This window comes from Cyprinodon tularosa, unplaced genomic scaffold (genome assembly GCF_016077235.1).
Source record: "Cyprinodon tularosa strain WSP-4 unplaced genomic scaffold, ASM1607723v1 ctg30, whole genome shotgun sequence".
NCBI classification, from domain to species: Eukaryota; Metazoa; Chordata; class Actinopteri; order Cyprinodontiformes; family Cyprinodontidae; genus Cyprinodon; species Cyprinodon tularosa.
The window spans coordinates 6,218,544-6,232,348 of NW_024039008.1; the positions used below are offsets into that span (position 1 = coordinate 6,218,544).

At 35.9% G+C, this 13,805-nt stretch overlaps 1 protein-coding gene across 13 annotated transcripts in view; it reads right to left on the reverse strand.

Moving 5' to 3' along the window:
• Nucleotides 1-3,185: 3,185 nt before the first annotated feature.
• The window catches only part of sgip1a (SH3GL interacting endocytic adaptor 1a), a 98,673-nt gene continuing 88,053 nt past the window's right edge, over nt 3,186-13,805 (reverse strand). For 9 of the 13 annotated variants that reach the window (XM_038291674.1, XM_038291671.1, XM_038291680.1 and 6 more), the window contains 6 exons: nt 13,145-13,300; nt 11,661-11,796; nt 11,356-11,558; nt 11,079-11,143; nt 6,292-6,456; nt 3,186-3,714 (listed from right to left, as the gene is read on the reverse strand). In XM_038291674.1, the coding sequence (XP_038147602.1) occupies nt 3,692-3,714; nt 6,292-6,456; nt 11,079-11,143; nt 11,356-11,558; nt 11,661-11,796; nt 13,145-13,300 (748 nt within the window). In that variant the 3' untranslated portion in view covers nt 3,186-3,691. The remainder of the gene's footprint in view (nt 3,715-6,291; nt 6,457-11,078; nt 11,144-11,355; nt 11,559-11,660; nt 11,797-13,144; nt 13,301-13,805) is intronic. The other 4 variants (XM_038291677.1, XM_038291676.1, XM_038291675.1 and 1 more) reach the window with 1 other exon arrangement.

Here is a 13,805-nt window from a genome sequence, read left to right on the forward strand (position 1 = left end):
ACTATTTAATCTATTGGATTAGCGCTTCGTTTTCTACTGGGAGGGAACAAGAATCAGGCTGGACCCAGTAAACTTATTTAATTTTTAAGAAATAAAATTTGAAGCGGCGATGCTGCGGCTGAGAAAATTTTTTTTGTTATTTCTGTTGCTGTACATGTAAAAAAAAAAAAAAAAAACTTCTTGACATTTTCTAAAATATTCATTTCGTTTCCTGTCAATTGAACTAATCCTGAATTTTATTGGCCTTGGAAGTTGGCTGTTAAGAGCCTTAAACTGAAAGCAAAGATTTATTCTTTAAATGATCTAACTCGAGGCAATATTGAATTTAAACAGGTTAGTTTAGGGATATCTGACTTTTCTAACTGGGAACTCCAACTTCTGTTGTCTAAGATCCATTTTGCAAGGAAAATAGAACATGTTTAGATATCTTTTAAGCTCAGAATGAAGTTTGTAATCAGAAGGAAATAGCAAACCTACTGTAGGTATGTTCAAAAGTAAAGAGTTTTCTGAGACTAAAATAGACAATGTCAATGGCTAATACTAATGAATGCTAACAAAAAACTTTTCTAATATTGATGTTATCATGTATGTTAGTAAAAGGTTGACAACATTTTAGCATATGAGCAATTAAAGATGTGTAAAACCATAGTTAAAGGGAATCTTGCAATTTTGAACAACTATTTGGTAACCCAGAGGGGTTAATTGATGTAAGACATGAAAGCAGTGGTAAAAATGTCATCAGATTAAACCATTTGTGCTGGTAGGGAGTGGTTGATTGGAATTTAATGGAATACAAAAGCATCCAAACAAGCCTGCTTAGTCTGTATGTAATCCACATAGAGAAGGTTTAAGGTGCACACTAGATTTTTTTTCTCTCAATAAAATAGCTTAATATCAATACTTTGCAGTCAATGAAACAAAATGTGTGACACTATAGGTGCTGGCAAATATATATTTATTTATCAAAGCCAACCACAGGTTTATGCTAAGTAAACTGCATCCAGGCAAACATACAAGGTAGACCTAATGATAACTTTAAAACATTTTAGTGTGTACATGTAAGTTTTAGTCTTTGAAAGTTTAGTTAATGCTAACCAACTAGCTTCATAGATCCTATTTAACTTCTATCTGATGATCCTCTCTACATGCTTTCTGTTCTTTTAGTCAGTATATTGAATGCAGTGCGTTCACGTATAAAAATTTGCTTGATTCACTCAGTCAACAAAGTGTTCAACCAGTAACAGGTTGCCAACTCTATGCAAGACCACAAAAATAGCTCCTATTTAGGAAGACGAGCAAACCAAACCCACATATTCTTTCATAGAAGCTCTCATCTACATCTTATGTTTGCTTCAATCTCCATGTAAAGATGGAACCGCAAAGAGTTTCAAGGAGGCAGATTTTGCTTTCTGTCATACCAATGGCAGATGAGATATAACCAGGAGCAACCTTGTGTTTTATAACTCGTATGTCTGATATTTTGTGAGTGCATACAAACTGAAAAAAACTAAAAATCGCCCCAAAATCTGAGGAAATACGGTATTTTATTCGATATAAGATGAAAAAGATCAATGCTATGCGTCTTAAAAGGCTGTTGTACATAAAAAAAAAAAAAAAAAAAAAGTGTAATCTACACTTTTCATGTTGGTCTAGCTATTTTGAATGTAGCTTGAACCCTAGGGATACAAAGAGAGATTAACAGGAAGATGTAGTTTTCCTCTCTGTACCAGTTTGTTTTTATTGCATTTAAAATATATTACCAGTAAAGGAAGCATAAAACACAACTTATTGAGTACTTAAAGAACATACTGCTCCAATCTTTCTACTATTCAGAATCCAGAAACCACCACAAAGGTTCAGGGAAACATCAAACCATTTTCTGGGTTAAATCTTTTTTACTCTGGTAGGGGGTCAGTGCAAATAAATAGGAATAAACTGGCTTTGTTAGTGAGAACACCATTTCTGTTATGTGATGGACAGGCCATTAATAATGAATGGCCACACCAGGCTGAATTGTAAGCAGGTGGAAGATAAGCTCATAGGGTTAAATGTCAGATCAGAAACAAAGCAGTAATCGCAATACCAAAAAAAATTAGGACCAAATTAGGAAAAAGCTTGAAAAACTGTATAACCTCTTGAGACCCAATCGAGCAGGGCTAGCTGGTTAGCATGAACCTTCAACTGAAAACATCTGCATAAAGCATTGTCAAAGTGTGGATTTTTCTAACTCTACAGTAACACTGCTTTCACAAAGCATAACACAGCATCCAAGAAGATATTCATCATTTTTCTTTAAATTACCCCACAACCCCCACCCATATATAGCTCAAATCTTCTGTTGCACTTGAGTTAAAAAATTATATCTGAAATAAATTCAAAAAATTATACCTTATACTGTACACAAGGTTACCCAACTACACAGATAACAAAAATGCAAGAGAATTCCAATATTTATACATTTAAGGGTTCCAAGTTGTGTGATACCATTCAGATTCTATTCATATACAGAATCACGTTTTTTATTTTACAACAAATAGTCGTCATCGATAAATAAAAATAGAATGTCGTCATGTAACTCTGGTGTCTAACACTGCTGTCCTGGGAACAACAGAAAGGCTATCTGACAATACAAGGAAAACACCAAACGCCCTTTGAGATACATGTTAAAATGACACTGTACAACTCTTTTGTTCTGACAGGAAAACCTGATTTTTTTCTGTTATTTTTTTCAATATTCAACCAGTGAACTGACTCATCAATGCAGCTGCCTAACACTTCAGTACAAGTGTGAAATTAAGAGTGATAGCTTTATCTGATGGTAGCATCAAATAGGATGCAATGAATGTCATAAGACCCTGTAGTACCAGCATGTAATGCTTGGAAAACCTAACCTTATGTAGCCACTTGGATTTGTGTTTAAATAGATTGATACAAACCACTGACAACAATCATTAACAACATGTTTGTTAATAGATTTGTGATTAATCATGATTGTAGAACTTCTTTAGTACCACTGTAGGTACTACAGAGCCCCTAAAGTGACATGGAGGGAAAAAATCGCAAAAATTCGCAAAAGATTTTGCAAAAGTTTTGCAAGATCCCGCAAAACTTTTGCGAAATCTCGCAAAAAATAAACTATTGCGGGATCTCACAAAAGTATTGCGGGATCTCGCAAACGTATTGCGGGATCTCGCATAAGTATTGCGGGATCTCACAAAAGTTCTTTTTTTCCCCTCCATGTCCCTTTAGGGGCTCCGTACGGTACTGGTTTTACTCTTTGTAAACTGAGATGTACGATTGTGGAAAAGTTTGTCACAGAACAAAGGAAAAATACTCTGTCCAGGTCTTCTGTCAGGCAGCTGCAGTGAAAACTTTAACAACACAACCAGACACTGACCAGAGGAGGATGGAGACAGAGGCACAGACTTTAGAGAAGGAAAGAACCCAGCTGTCTAACTGCAGCAACACAAATGTTATGTATGAGATGTGTACAAATACTATAGTTACATGACGTGAAACAGTTCCACAATGCTATACGTAAGTTATACAATACTGCTGGATAGGCTGCAAACCTGTCGATTGGGTTCAAAAAGGGTTACAGGAGTGTCTGGTTTAGGTCTGTCCTCCGGTCAAGCTGCTAACCTTGGTCCACGATAGACGTTCTGTTCAACAGTGCCGCTCTTGGTGGGGGTCATTTTTCAGCCAGATATTTTCCTAAAACATAAAGATAAATTAATTCATCTCTTTATCGGCTTCAGGTACATGTTATATACATGATTAATTTCTGTCTAGCTTTAGATAACCTTTAATGTAAATGTAGGCCTACACCATGGACAGATCGCCAGTCTGTTGCATGAATGATTTTTTAAGTCAAAATACAGTTCCTGATGCTCCATGTGGGCAGCTCTTCTAAAGACTCGCCCAAGTAACTTAAAGCTAAAGCTAAAGGTTGGTGCTAACCAATGTTGTGGGAAATAGGTACTCAACAGCCAGAGTTCTAATGAAAATTAAAAAGAGAGATCATATCTCGCCTATCCTGGCTTCTCTTCATTGGCTTCCTGTTAAATCAAGAATAGAATTTAAAATCCTCCTTCTCGCATATAAAGCCTTAAATGGCCAAGCAGAGATCTGATTGTTCCTTATGTTCCTAACAGAGCACTTCGCTCTCAATCTGCAGGTTTACTAATGGTTCCTAGAATTTCTAAAAGTAGAATGGGAGGCAGATCTTTTAGTTATCAGGCTCCTCTCCTGTGGAACCAACTACCAGTTTTAGTCCGTGAGGCAGACACCCTGTCTACTTTTAAGGCTAGGCTTAAAACTTTCCTTTTTGATAAAGCTTATAGTTAGGGTGGCTCAGGTTATCCTGAGCTATCTCTATAGTTATGCTGCTATAGGCTTAGACTTTTGGAGGACATAGGGACCCCCATTTCATCATTCTGCTTCATTCTCTCTCTGTTCTCCTATTCTGCAGAATCTGTTAGTTCAATCTCTAACCTTCTGCTCTCTCTGCTTTTCCTCAGAGTAGCTTTGCCTCGTCTGTTCCTGTTTGGCTGTGACGTCATCCTGGAAAGAAACATCAGCTGTGCTGCTTCTATCAACACCCTTGTTTATAGATGTTGGAGATCGGCCTGTTTTCCAGTGTGGTCCTGTTTCTCTGACCGTGACTGAGTGGATGTGCTCTCTTCGTCCTCTGGCATGGGAGCTGCCTTGGAGCTCGTCTGCCTGGCTGCGTGTTTCCTGGACGGGGCCGCCTTTTACAGCTGCTTTTTGTATCTCTGCTTCTGTCTCCTTGAACCCCAGTCGGCCTCGGCAGATGGCCGCTCACACTGAGCCTGGTTCTGCTGGAGGTTTCTTCCTGTTAAAAGGGAGTTTTTCCTCTCCACTGTCGCTACAAGCATGCTTAGTGTGGGGGATTGTATTTGAGTCAATGAGTCAATGCAATCAACTGGTTTTCCTTAGATAGAAAACTTTGTATCAATTTGACTGTATGATCTGGTTGAACTGTAAAGTGCCTTGAGATGACATGTGTTGTGAATTTGGCGCTATATACAGTAAATAAACTGAATTGAATTGAATTGAACTATGCCGTCCAGTTTTTTTATTTATTTATTTATTTATTTATTTTTATTTCCTTTATTTAACCAGGTAAACCCCGTTGAGATCTGGATCTCATTTTCAAGGGGGACCTGGGCAGAGATCTGCAATACACTGCAACCTGGTTACAAAAATAAAACCAATAAATACGTATGCACAAATCTAAAAAAATAAATAAAAACAATTTAAAAGCAGTGACACGGTTTCATGGAAGCTTGTTGTCTATCTTTAAGAACCGTTCGAAATAAGCCCAATGAAATAGTGTCTGACATCTTGAGCTCAGACTGGAGCTGATTCCACTCGGTAGGAATCAGTTAAATAAATGGAGATCAATGCATTTGGTTGGCATATTATTTTACTTTGCAAAGTAAAAAAAGAACAAGACAACAGCACTCATTGCATTGTGCTCAGCCCTGTTCTGAGCTAGACAGAGTTTGACTCTCTAATTAACCCTGCAGAAAGGCTCTGAAGGTCTCCATATATCTTTACCCAAACAAAGACGGATTGGTATGAAATAATCCCTGAGAAACAGTCTAGCTTATTACGAGAACAATTAATTTGATCCCAAATGCTCCCTAATGGGATAAACAACCCTGGCTCTCTTAGACACCTTGTACCCTTGCAGTTCTGAGGTCTGAATGAATCTAAAACTCAGCACTCAGAAAATATTAATTTACATAAATATATATAAAAGGGAATTGATAGGAGATAATTTTTCCCAACACCACAACAAAAGAGATATGGGGCTTACACAATCAGACATATTTTTATTTATTTGATCTAGGATTTAATCTGCAGGGGTGAAAGAGGCCTCGTCTTCCCTTGGAACTCAATGACATCTAAATCTACTGGTGAAAGTGGTCGGCTATCAGACTCCAAAACACAGACAGAGACTGGCTCATTATGCCATTACTGCTAGTTACTTTCAGGGGAGCTAAACCTGGAAATTACAGGTCTAGTGCCCCCACTGGCTAAAATTTAAACAGATATATGTACTAAAATATGTGTCTGTTATATCAATAACATATTGAGCCATATCTGTTCACCTAAAACATTATTAAAATGAAAAGTATCATAAGCTAAATACCTATGAAATAAAACAAATATAGTTAGATTAAACTGGTAAAAGTTCCCTATGAAAGTAAAGCTTTTATACATTCAAATGTTTTGGTTTGCTTTTGATGCAAACAAACTGACCTGCAGCAAACCTCTTTTTAACTAGAGAAAAGCGGTATCCTGGTCCAGCCAGTTCAATGTCACATCCTGACAGGTTGCTGCCCTCACTGGTGAACTGCACTGCCAGTGGAGCCGGTTTACTGGGACCCTCTGTTAGCTGGAAGCGTGCTAATAAGGACCCCACACCTGTTCCAAGAAAATGAATAAAGAAAGAATCAGGAAAAAGAAATTCAAATTACCTCTTTCTATATAATAATAGATATTTTTCCAAGGTGAATGTATTTGAAAACACATGATTCAATGGACATAAGTAATCACACTAAATGGCTAATTGATCTAAAAATGCAATGGAAGTGTCCTTCTAACCACGTCTTATACAGTATTATAGATCTAACGAAATTAGTTTGTATCTTGTTTTGAGATTGATATACTTGTTTGAGAATATATATCATAATTTCAAATAGACCTGGTTAGTGATATTGTTTTATTGCGCAGAAAGATTATTACGGTACCTTTTTTTCAATAGAATTAGTAATCCCAGAGAATCTGCTTTTGCTTAGTATATCAATCTCAAAATAAGTTCAAAAAGACATTTTGCTATATTTTAGATTGTTAAACTAGACTTGGTTAGACGGACAATTTTTCACAGTAAATGTCACCTAAACATGCCAGTCGGAATATTCTGATCAGATTTGAGAGGAATTAACTTTAATTCTAATCCCTCTGAGAGGGGAGGTTTTTGCCAATTGACAATCCAATGTATGAAAGTGCTTGCCAGGGTGAATTTATTCTAAACTAACAAGTTTGAATGCATAGCCCACACTTATGCACTGGAAAAACGATCTTGAAATAAGTAAAAATGTCTTAAATTAAGTGTATCCATCCTTAATTTGAGTTGGTAAATGAGACAGTTTGCCAATGGAGTGAGTATTTTTACTCTTAAAATAAGATCATTAGATAATATGCACTTGGAGTAAGAGAATGCAATTATGTTTTCTTATTTTAAGTGTAAATTGTCTTGTTTCATTGACAAAATGTATCTTTTATCTACTCAATCCAAGAACAAATGCACTTATTTTAAGAAAAAAATCACTTATCTGGATTTAAATTTTTTCCAGTGTGTGAGGTATTTCCACTTTGAGTGGCTGGATGCCTTCAGAATATTTTGATTTACATTTTCATGACACATTTTCAGTCTGATCAGTAATTTTACTCTGATTATTTACAGTATCTCCATATATTTTTGTTTTTTAATTACAAACCCCATTTTAACCTGATCATGACGTTTTGTGTAAAGTAAACATGGCTATGGTTGTATAAGTCACAGGTTAAAGGTGCAGTAGGTAACTTTTGTAAAATGTATTTTTAACATATTTATTAAACCACCACTGTATCTGTCAGGACTCTTCCTTCAGTTTATGTTTATTTTTAGTTTCTATGATATTCTGCATCTTTGTAGTTGTTTTCTGTCAGTTTGGTATTTCTTTAGTTATTCTCTGTTGCCCCCTTGTGCCCGTTTCTTCCCCTTTGCTCCCTCCTAGTTAGTCCTTTTCACACCTGCTGGATATCAGCTCATCAGCCCATCCTTTGTTCTGTTCCCCATATATGCACCACCTCTGCAGCTCCTCTTTGCTGGTTTCTTGTTGTTTTGTTGCTTTCTCGTCTCTTTGTTCCCCATGTGCATTTTCCCTGACTTTTATTGGAATGTGTTTTTGTTTTTCAGTATTTTTGCATTTCTCTGGATTTTTGTTAGTCCTTAATTAAATCAGCAACACTCATCTCTACCTACTCATCTCTGCATTTGGGTCCTCAAAGCCTCCGGCCTTACCTGAAAGTATCCTGACGTTAGAATATGAGACAGATAATCTATTAAAAAAATCGATCCCAGTGGCGCTGGCCTCTCTCAATAATAAGAAACAACCAATTAGAGCCAGAAGGAATATTTTTGATGTGTCAATCAGGCTCGTGGCAGTTACACCGCTTACATGAGCAGAGTGTACCATCATACAAAAATAAGAGAGCAACAGGGGCAGGGATCTGTAAGCAATGTTCACAGAGCATTGCACTGTGCAGTAAACAGGTGCTTCTTAAACTATGTGCATTTGGAGAGCAGGGCTGTTAGAAAGTGGTGATGGTTTCATTATTCAGGAAGCATAGACCGGTAAATAATTTGGGCTGCCAGATATTCCTCTTCTTTTGATGCACTGAATAAGAACATTTGCTGAACTTTTATATAAAAGACACTGACATTTTATTAAACATATACATCCAAATACAACTCTCTAATATGTTTTTTTTATTATAAAACTGATTTGATATATGAAATTGGCATTGAAAGAGTAGCCACAACAGCTAGATTTGGTTAATTAAATAAGCCAGCTTGCACATCAAGCATCCAGCAGGCTGAGATGCTATAAGAGCTCAAACAAAATAAAATAAAGATATGTATTTCATGTTCATACTTTTTTTCATTAGTATATTTAATGTGGTATGGCAAGCAAAAGAGGTTATCTGTTTCTCCATATTATGAAACATACTTTGGGGGACGACAGGGCAGTTTCTCGTATTTTAATTTGTTGGTTCTAAGTTGTAAATGATACACAGATTCAAAATGATACAGAAAAAAATGTATTAGTCTGATTTACAGTTTATGTCAGATTTTATTCTATGCGTTGCATTGATTTTCTTGTGCGCGTAGAATGTGCACAAGCACGCAGCTTAGAGGGAACATTGCCTGTATGGTGTCCTTGTTCAAATTTTCAGGCTAAGTCCACTATGTCTTTAGAACCACCTACTGCAGCTTTAATGATAAAATACTGATGCTGGGCATCATTATGTTTCAGGCACTGGATGTTTACAACATTTAGGAGAGTAAAAAAAAGTTTTACTAACACATTTTGTAAATACTTGGTTCAGTTGTGGGACAGCTACAATATGGTCAACTGTTCAGCTGGACCTTGGTTATCATCTGCTTGAAGGTTATGATTGTGTAAGTCTTTCAAAAAGTCCCCAACTGTGCATCAATTAGATCTTCTGATTAGTTTTTTTGGTTCTCACCTTCTTGGCTAATGTTTTGGGATTGTCCATATTCAGATAAAAATAGAATTATCCAACCCCTAACCCCTAACCCTATCCAATTAAGAGAAATATCCAAAACTGGTTACAAAATGAGCTGTAACTTATTCACACTCGAAAAATAAAAGGATTTGTTAGCATACTGCAGCACAAATATCACTACAGTGATCTTTATTTGCAGTTGCAGGGTTTCAGTTTTTAACTGTAGATCCAGATGCAGACAGCAGAGGGCAACGACAGCTTCAAACACAGCTGTTTCCCATGAGCACAAATCATGCCCTAAGTTTTTGCCCTCTGGCTTGAACAGCAGCATTGTAACCCCTTGAGATTAACATGGTTCGGGTTCATCGAGCAATATTTCTGCTTAGATCCGTCTATTTTCAAAACATTATACTTAATGCTATCCTCATAATTACAATGAAAATAAAATTAAACAATTCAAATAACAGATTCTAAGTCTGGTTTGTGGACAAAGAATATCTTCATGCACCCAGATAATTAATATTATGTATATAATTGTAATCAATACAGTTTAGATTAAGAGTTGGTTAACAAATAAATGATCAAAATGATGTTTGTATGTTGCTACCAATGTATGTTGGTACCCACAACAGTCTTTATCTCCAGCAGTTTATGCCATTTTGGCTTCTCTGAGCTCTAAAGGTTTTATTATTGTTAATCCACTGTTTCATTTGTAAAATAAATATGACTTTTTAGCTACTAGACACTAAACTAAAATATAATTTGTGATCAAATATTGCGAAAAGGCTTTCTGCCAAAGAAGAGTCTGTATTACAATCATTAGCTCCTTTCTATTCCCCAAACAGTTACATTGAATTGACAGCCAGAAAAAAACACCACCAAAATACCTCCTGAACATAAAGATTTGGAGTTAGTCAAGCTTTAGGGGGACTTGTATGATTGAGATTGACCTTTAAATTAATATTGAAGGATAGCTGTGCAATAAATATGCAAAAAGCCCCTTTAGGCCCAATATGAAGCAGGGGGAACTTGTTTGGGTGCATAGTTCCATTAAAAAAAAACAGAATATTAAGAAAAACTCTGGTAAAAGCGCTAAAAGGGGTCTTTCAACAGAAAAAATATTCAGAACAATAAAGAAATTATCAATTTGACACCTTATCAACTCATTGTGAGTTTGGAAGAGAGAAAGGCATTAAAAGAGCCAGGATTGTAGATGATCATGAGGATTTGGTCAAAGGTTCCTCCTTCTGTATGTTCCAACCAAGTTAACGGTCATCGGAGTAGACCAAGAGCTTTTCTGTTAGCAAAGAGGGATTGTAAAAGGAACGAGCAGAACAGCCAGCAATAACTGCTCTGAGTGTCATTTTAATAAATACAAATATTTGTTAAAATATCACACCATCCAATTTAAAAACTGCACTTGATTTTAAGTGCATAAAGATTTTTCAGAGTGAGACATTGCGTTAATGCAAAAAATAAATAAATAAATAAATAAATAAACAATGAGATTAAAAGAAAATTAACTTGGGAAGCTTACTGCCTTGTCAGCATCCGTTTGTGGTTTTATTTTCTGTATCATTTACCGTGAAAACAAGGCATCTGATAATTGGTTTATAGATGTTGGAACAAGGAGTATTCCCACAGAAAGAACTTGACTTACTTATTTTTGGTGCAAGTTAAAATATATTAAATTCTGCCTTTGAACCAACAAACAGATTTGACTGCATTGCTATCACAGATGTTAATCATACCTCCGTTTTCTGATTTCTTGGAGATATCAGGGATTTTCCATAAGATTCTCTGCTGCTCTGCATTCCTGTATGCATAGAGGAGGAGACATACAAGCAGATCAAATCAGCGTTCTATACTGTAATAAGCCTACATTGTAAAATTAATGTTTAGATTTAAAACCTAAAGCAAATAAAATTGTTTTTCAACAAACAAATCTAAACAAAGCCGTAAATCATGTACAGAAAGCCTGATCTGTGTTTTATTGTCTGTTTTAATGAGGAGGTTTAAGGAGCATACCATACAGCAGGAGGTAGGATAGCCTGTAATTTGGAAACGCCCCCATCGATTGGAACGAGGAACTGGACGTTGTTTAGAGCAATCGGCGTGGACATGGCCTCCCCGTTGTATTTGTAATCTATCCTCATGTCAGTGCTGGTGGGCTCACATCTCCAGCTCACAGCCAGGTTCAGAGGAGCCGACTGGAGGCCCTTTGTTGATACCTGAACACAGAAATGTGTCAGGTACCCAAAAAAAAAAAAATCACTTTTCTGTGAAAATGTTTTGGCCTCTCACTGTGGAAACATCCAGAGGGCCGAGCTCACCTGATACTTGAGCATGTCCACATTGTAGTATGTCGCCTGCGGCTTCTGCTCAGCCACCTTCTTTAGATGAGATATTAGGATTGGCATATTAACCCAGAAGTCCTTTGCATCAGCCTTGGCTTGTGTGGTGGTGTCACTGGTTGGTGGAATAAAAAAAAAAAAAACACAACAAAAATTAAAACAGAAATGGCACACGTGTCTACTTACTTAAATCAGATCTCTCTCTCTCTCAAAAAAAAAAACAGTTGTGGTTGGAAGGCAGTAAGGAATAAAGTATTATTGTAGTATTGTAAATACCAAAAATCAAGATCAAAATTGCACTTATTCTGTAATTTCTAAAAGAAGGTTATGATACCTGAGATGAGGTAAACTTTGACCTCTCACAAGGTAGACAGCAGCGAAATGATTCTGAATGGTGAGTTCTGCACTGTTAAACATGCTCTAATGTCGGGTTTTTAGCCAACGCAATACTGTGCAAACATAAAAAAAAAAAAAAAAAATATATATATATATATATATATATATATATATATATAAACCTGTGTCTAATCATTTACACAGTCTGACACACTGAGTAGATTGAATAAAATAAACAATAAATTTGTTATTCATTATTTTTTCAAATGTATGATGCCTAAGCTCCTCTCCCTGGTGGTGTTCATACTTCAGATTTAGTCATGTATTATTACTACATTACATAACATAACATAAGGCTTGTCTGAAAAGCACGATTTGATGATGAGTAAATATCACTACAGTTTGCTCATTTCCTGGGTCAGACCTAAAATCATCAGTTTTTTCAGTTGCAGGCTTTTTAATCTAAAATGATTTTATGTGGCATTTTAGTTGTTTTAAGTCTACTATGGTCTACTAAACAAAATGTATACAAACACGTGTTTACATGTTCCTGCTGCACTTCATGAGTGCTGTGTTCAGGACACGTTAAGTGAAAACTAAATGCAAGATTTTTTTTTTTGTGAATTGCGATTAACAGGCATAAGGAAGTATGATAATTTTTTATAACAACATTTTTTGAAATATAGATTTTTTCAAACAGAAAAGCAACAATTTCTTCAATTGTCTTGTAGGTAAAAGACAAGTCAGTAGCCAGCCTTGAGCCAGCTGACTAGCAGTGCACAACAGATGGAAACATAATTTTTAAGGAGGGGTTATAAAATTGCATCTTTTTAAAACTTTGATATATCTTGGTACCAATTAATAAAAGCTTATATAACATCAACCCAAATAGAAATGGAACAACAGCAACTTTAACATTTCATGATTTCTAAAACCCAGAATGAGATCTTAACCTACATATAATACATATACCATAATGTTAGTGTGTAATGTTTTGGTTTGAAGAGGTCACAGGAGGAGGATGCAGTCAATAATCTGTTTAATTGTGAGACTTAGACCTTTTTTTTTTCTTTTGGTGTGTTTTGTTTCTCACTAAAAGAGTGGTGAGTTCACAGTGATGGTATTACCAGCAGAGCAGCTGGGGGTTAGGCAGGACATGCTCCAGTCGGCTGTAGTTGGTTATGCTGAAGGTTAGCACGGCAGGGGATGGGTTATTGGCAAAATGCCGTGTAATTCCCGCCGGAAACGATAAAACCATCTCACCTATGATCTTTACAACACACCTGGAAGAATGAAAAAGTCGTAAGTCAGACATAAACCAAACCCCAACACTTTGTAATAATCTTAATTGTGTCTCCTTTCCTTTTTCCTTTCGTAATTTAACTAAATAGTAGCTGTGCTTTTGTCTCCATTTTAAAATGGAATAAAATCAGTTTTCAGTCAGTATAAATTAAGAAAAAAAATAATTTAAGTCACACAGAAGCAATGCAAACAAAAACCTGAATAACATAAGGAAATATATTTTAAAAAATGCAAACCAACTTTGTTACCTATTAAAAATATAACATTCTTAATATATCAAAAGAGTGATACAGTGGGGAAAAAAGTAGCAGCAATATCCTTTTTTTCCTAATAACTAAGAAAGCTGCATTCTGAAATTCAAAAAGGGAAATAGTGATAAATGTTTCTAATGAGGCATGACTCCAAACAACTAAAGTTGCTCTGTTCTGTACAAGTACTTTCTCTAAGAAAAGCTTGAATGAGTCCCTGAGGTTCCCATAGAAGATC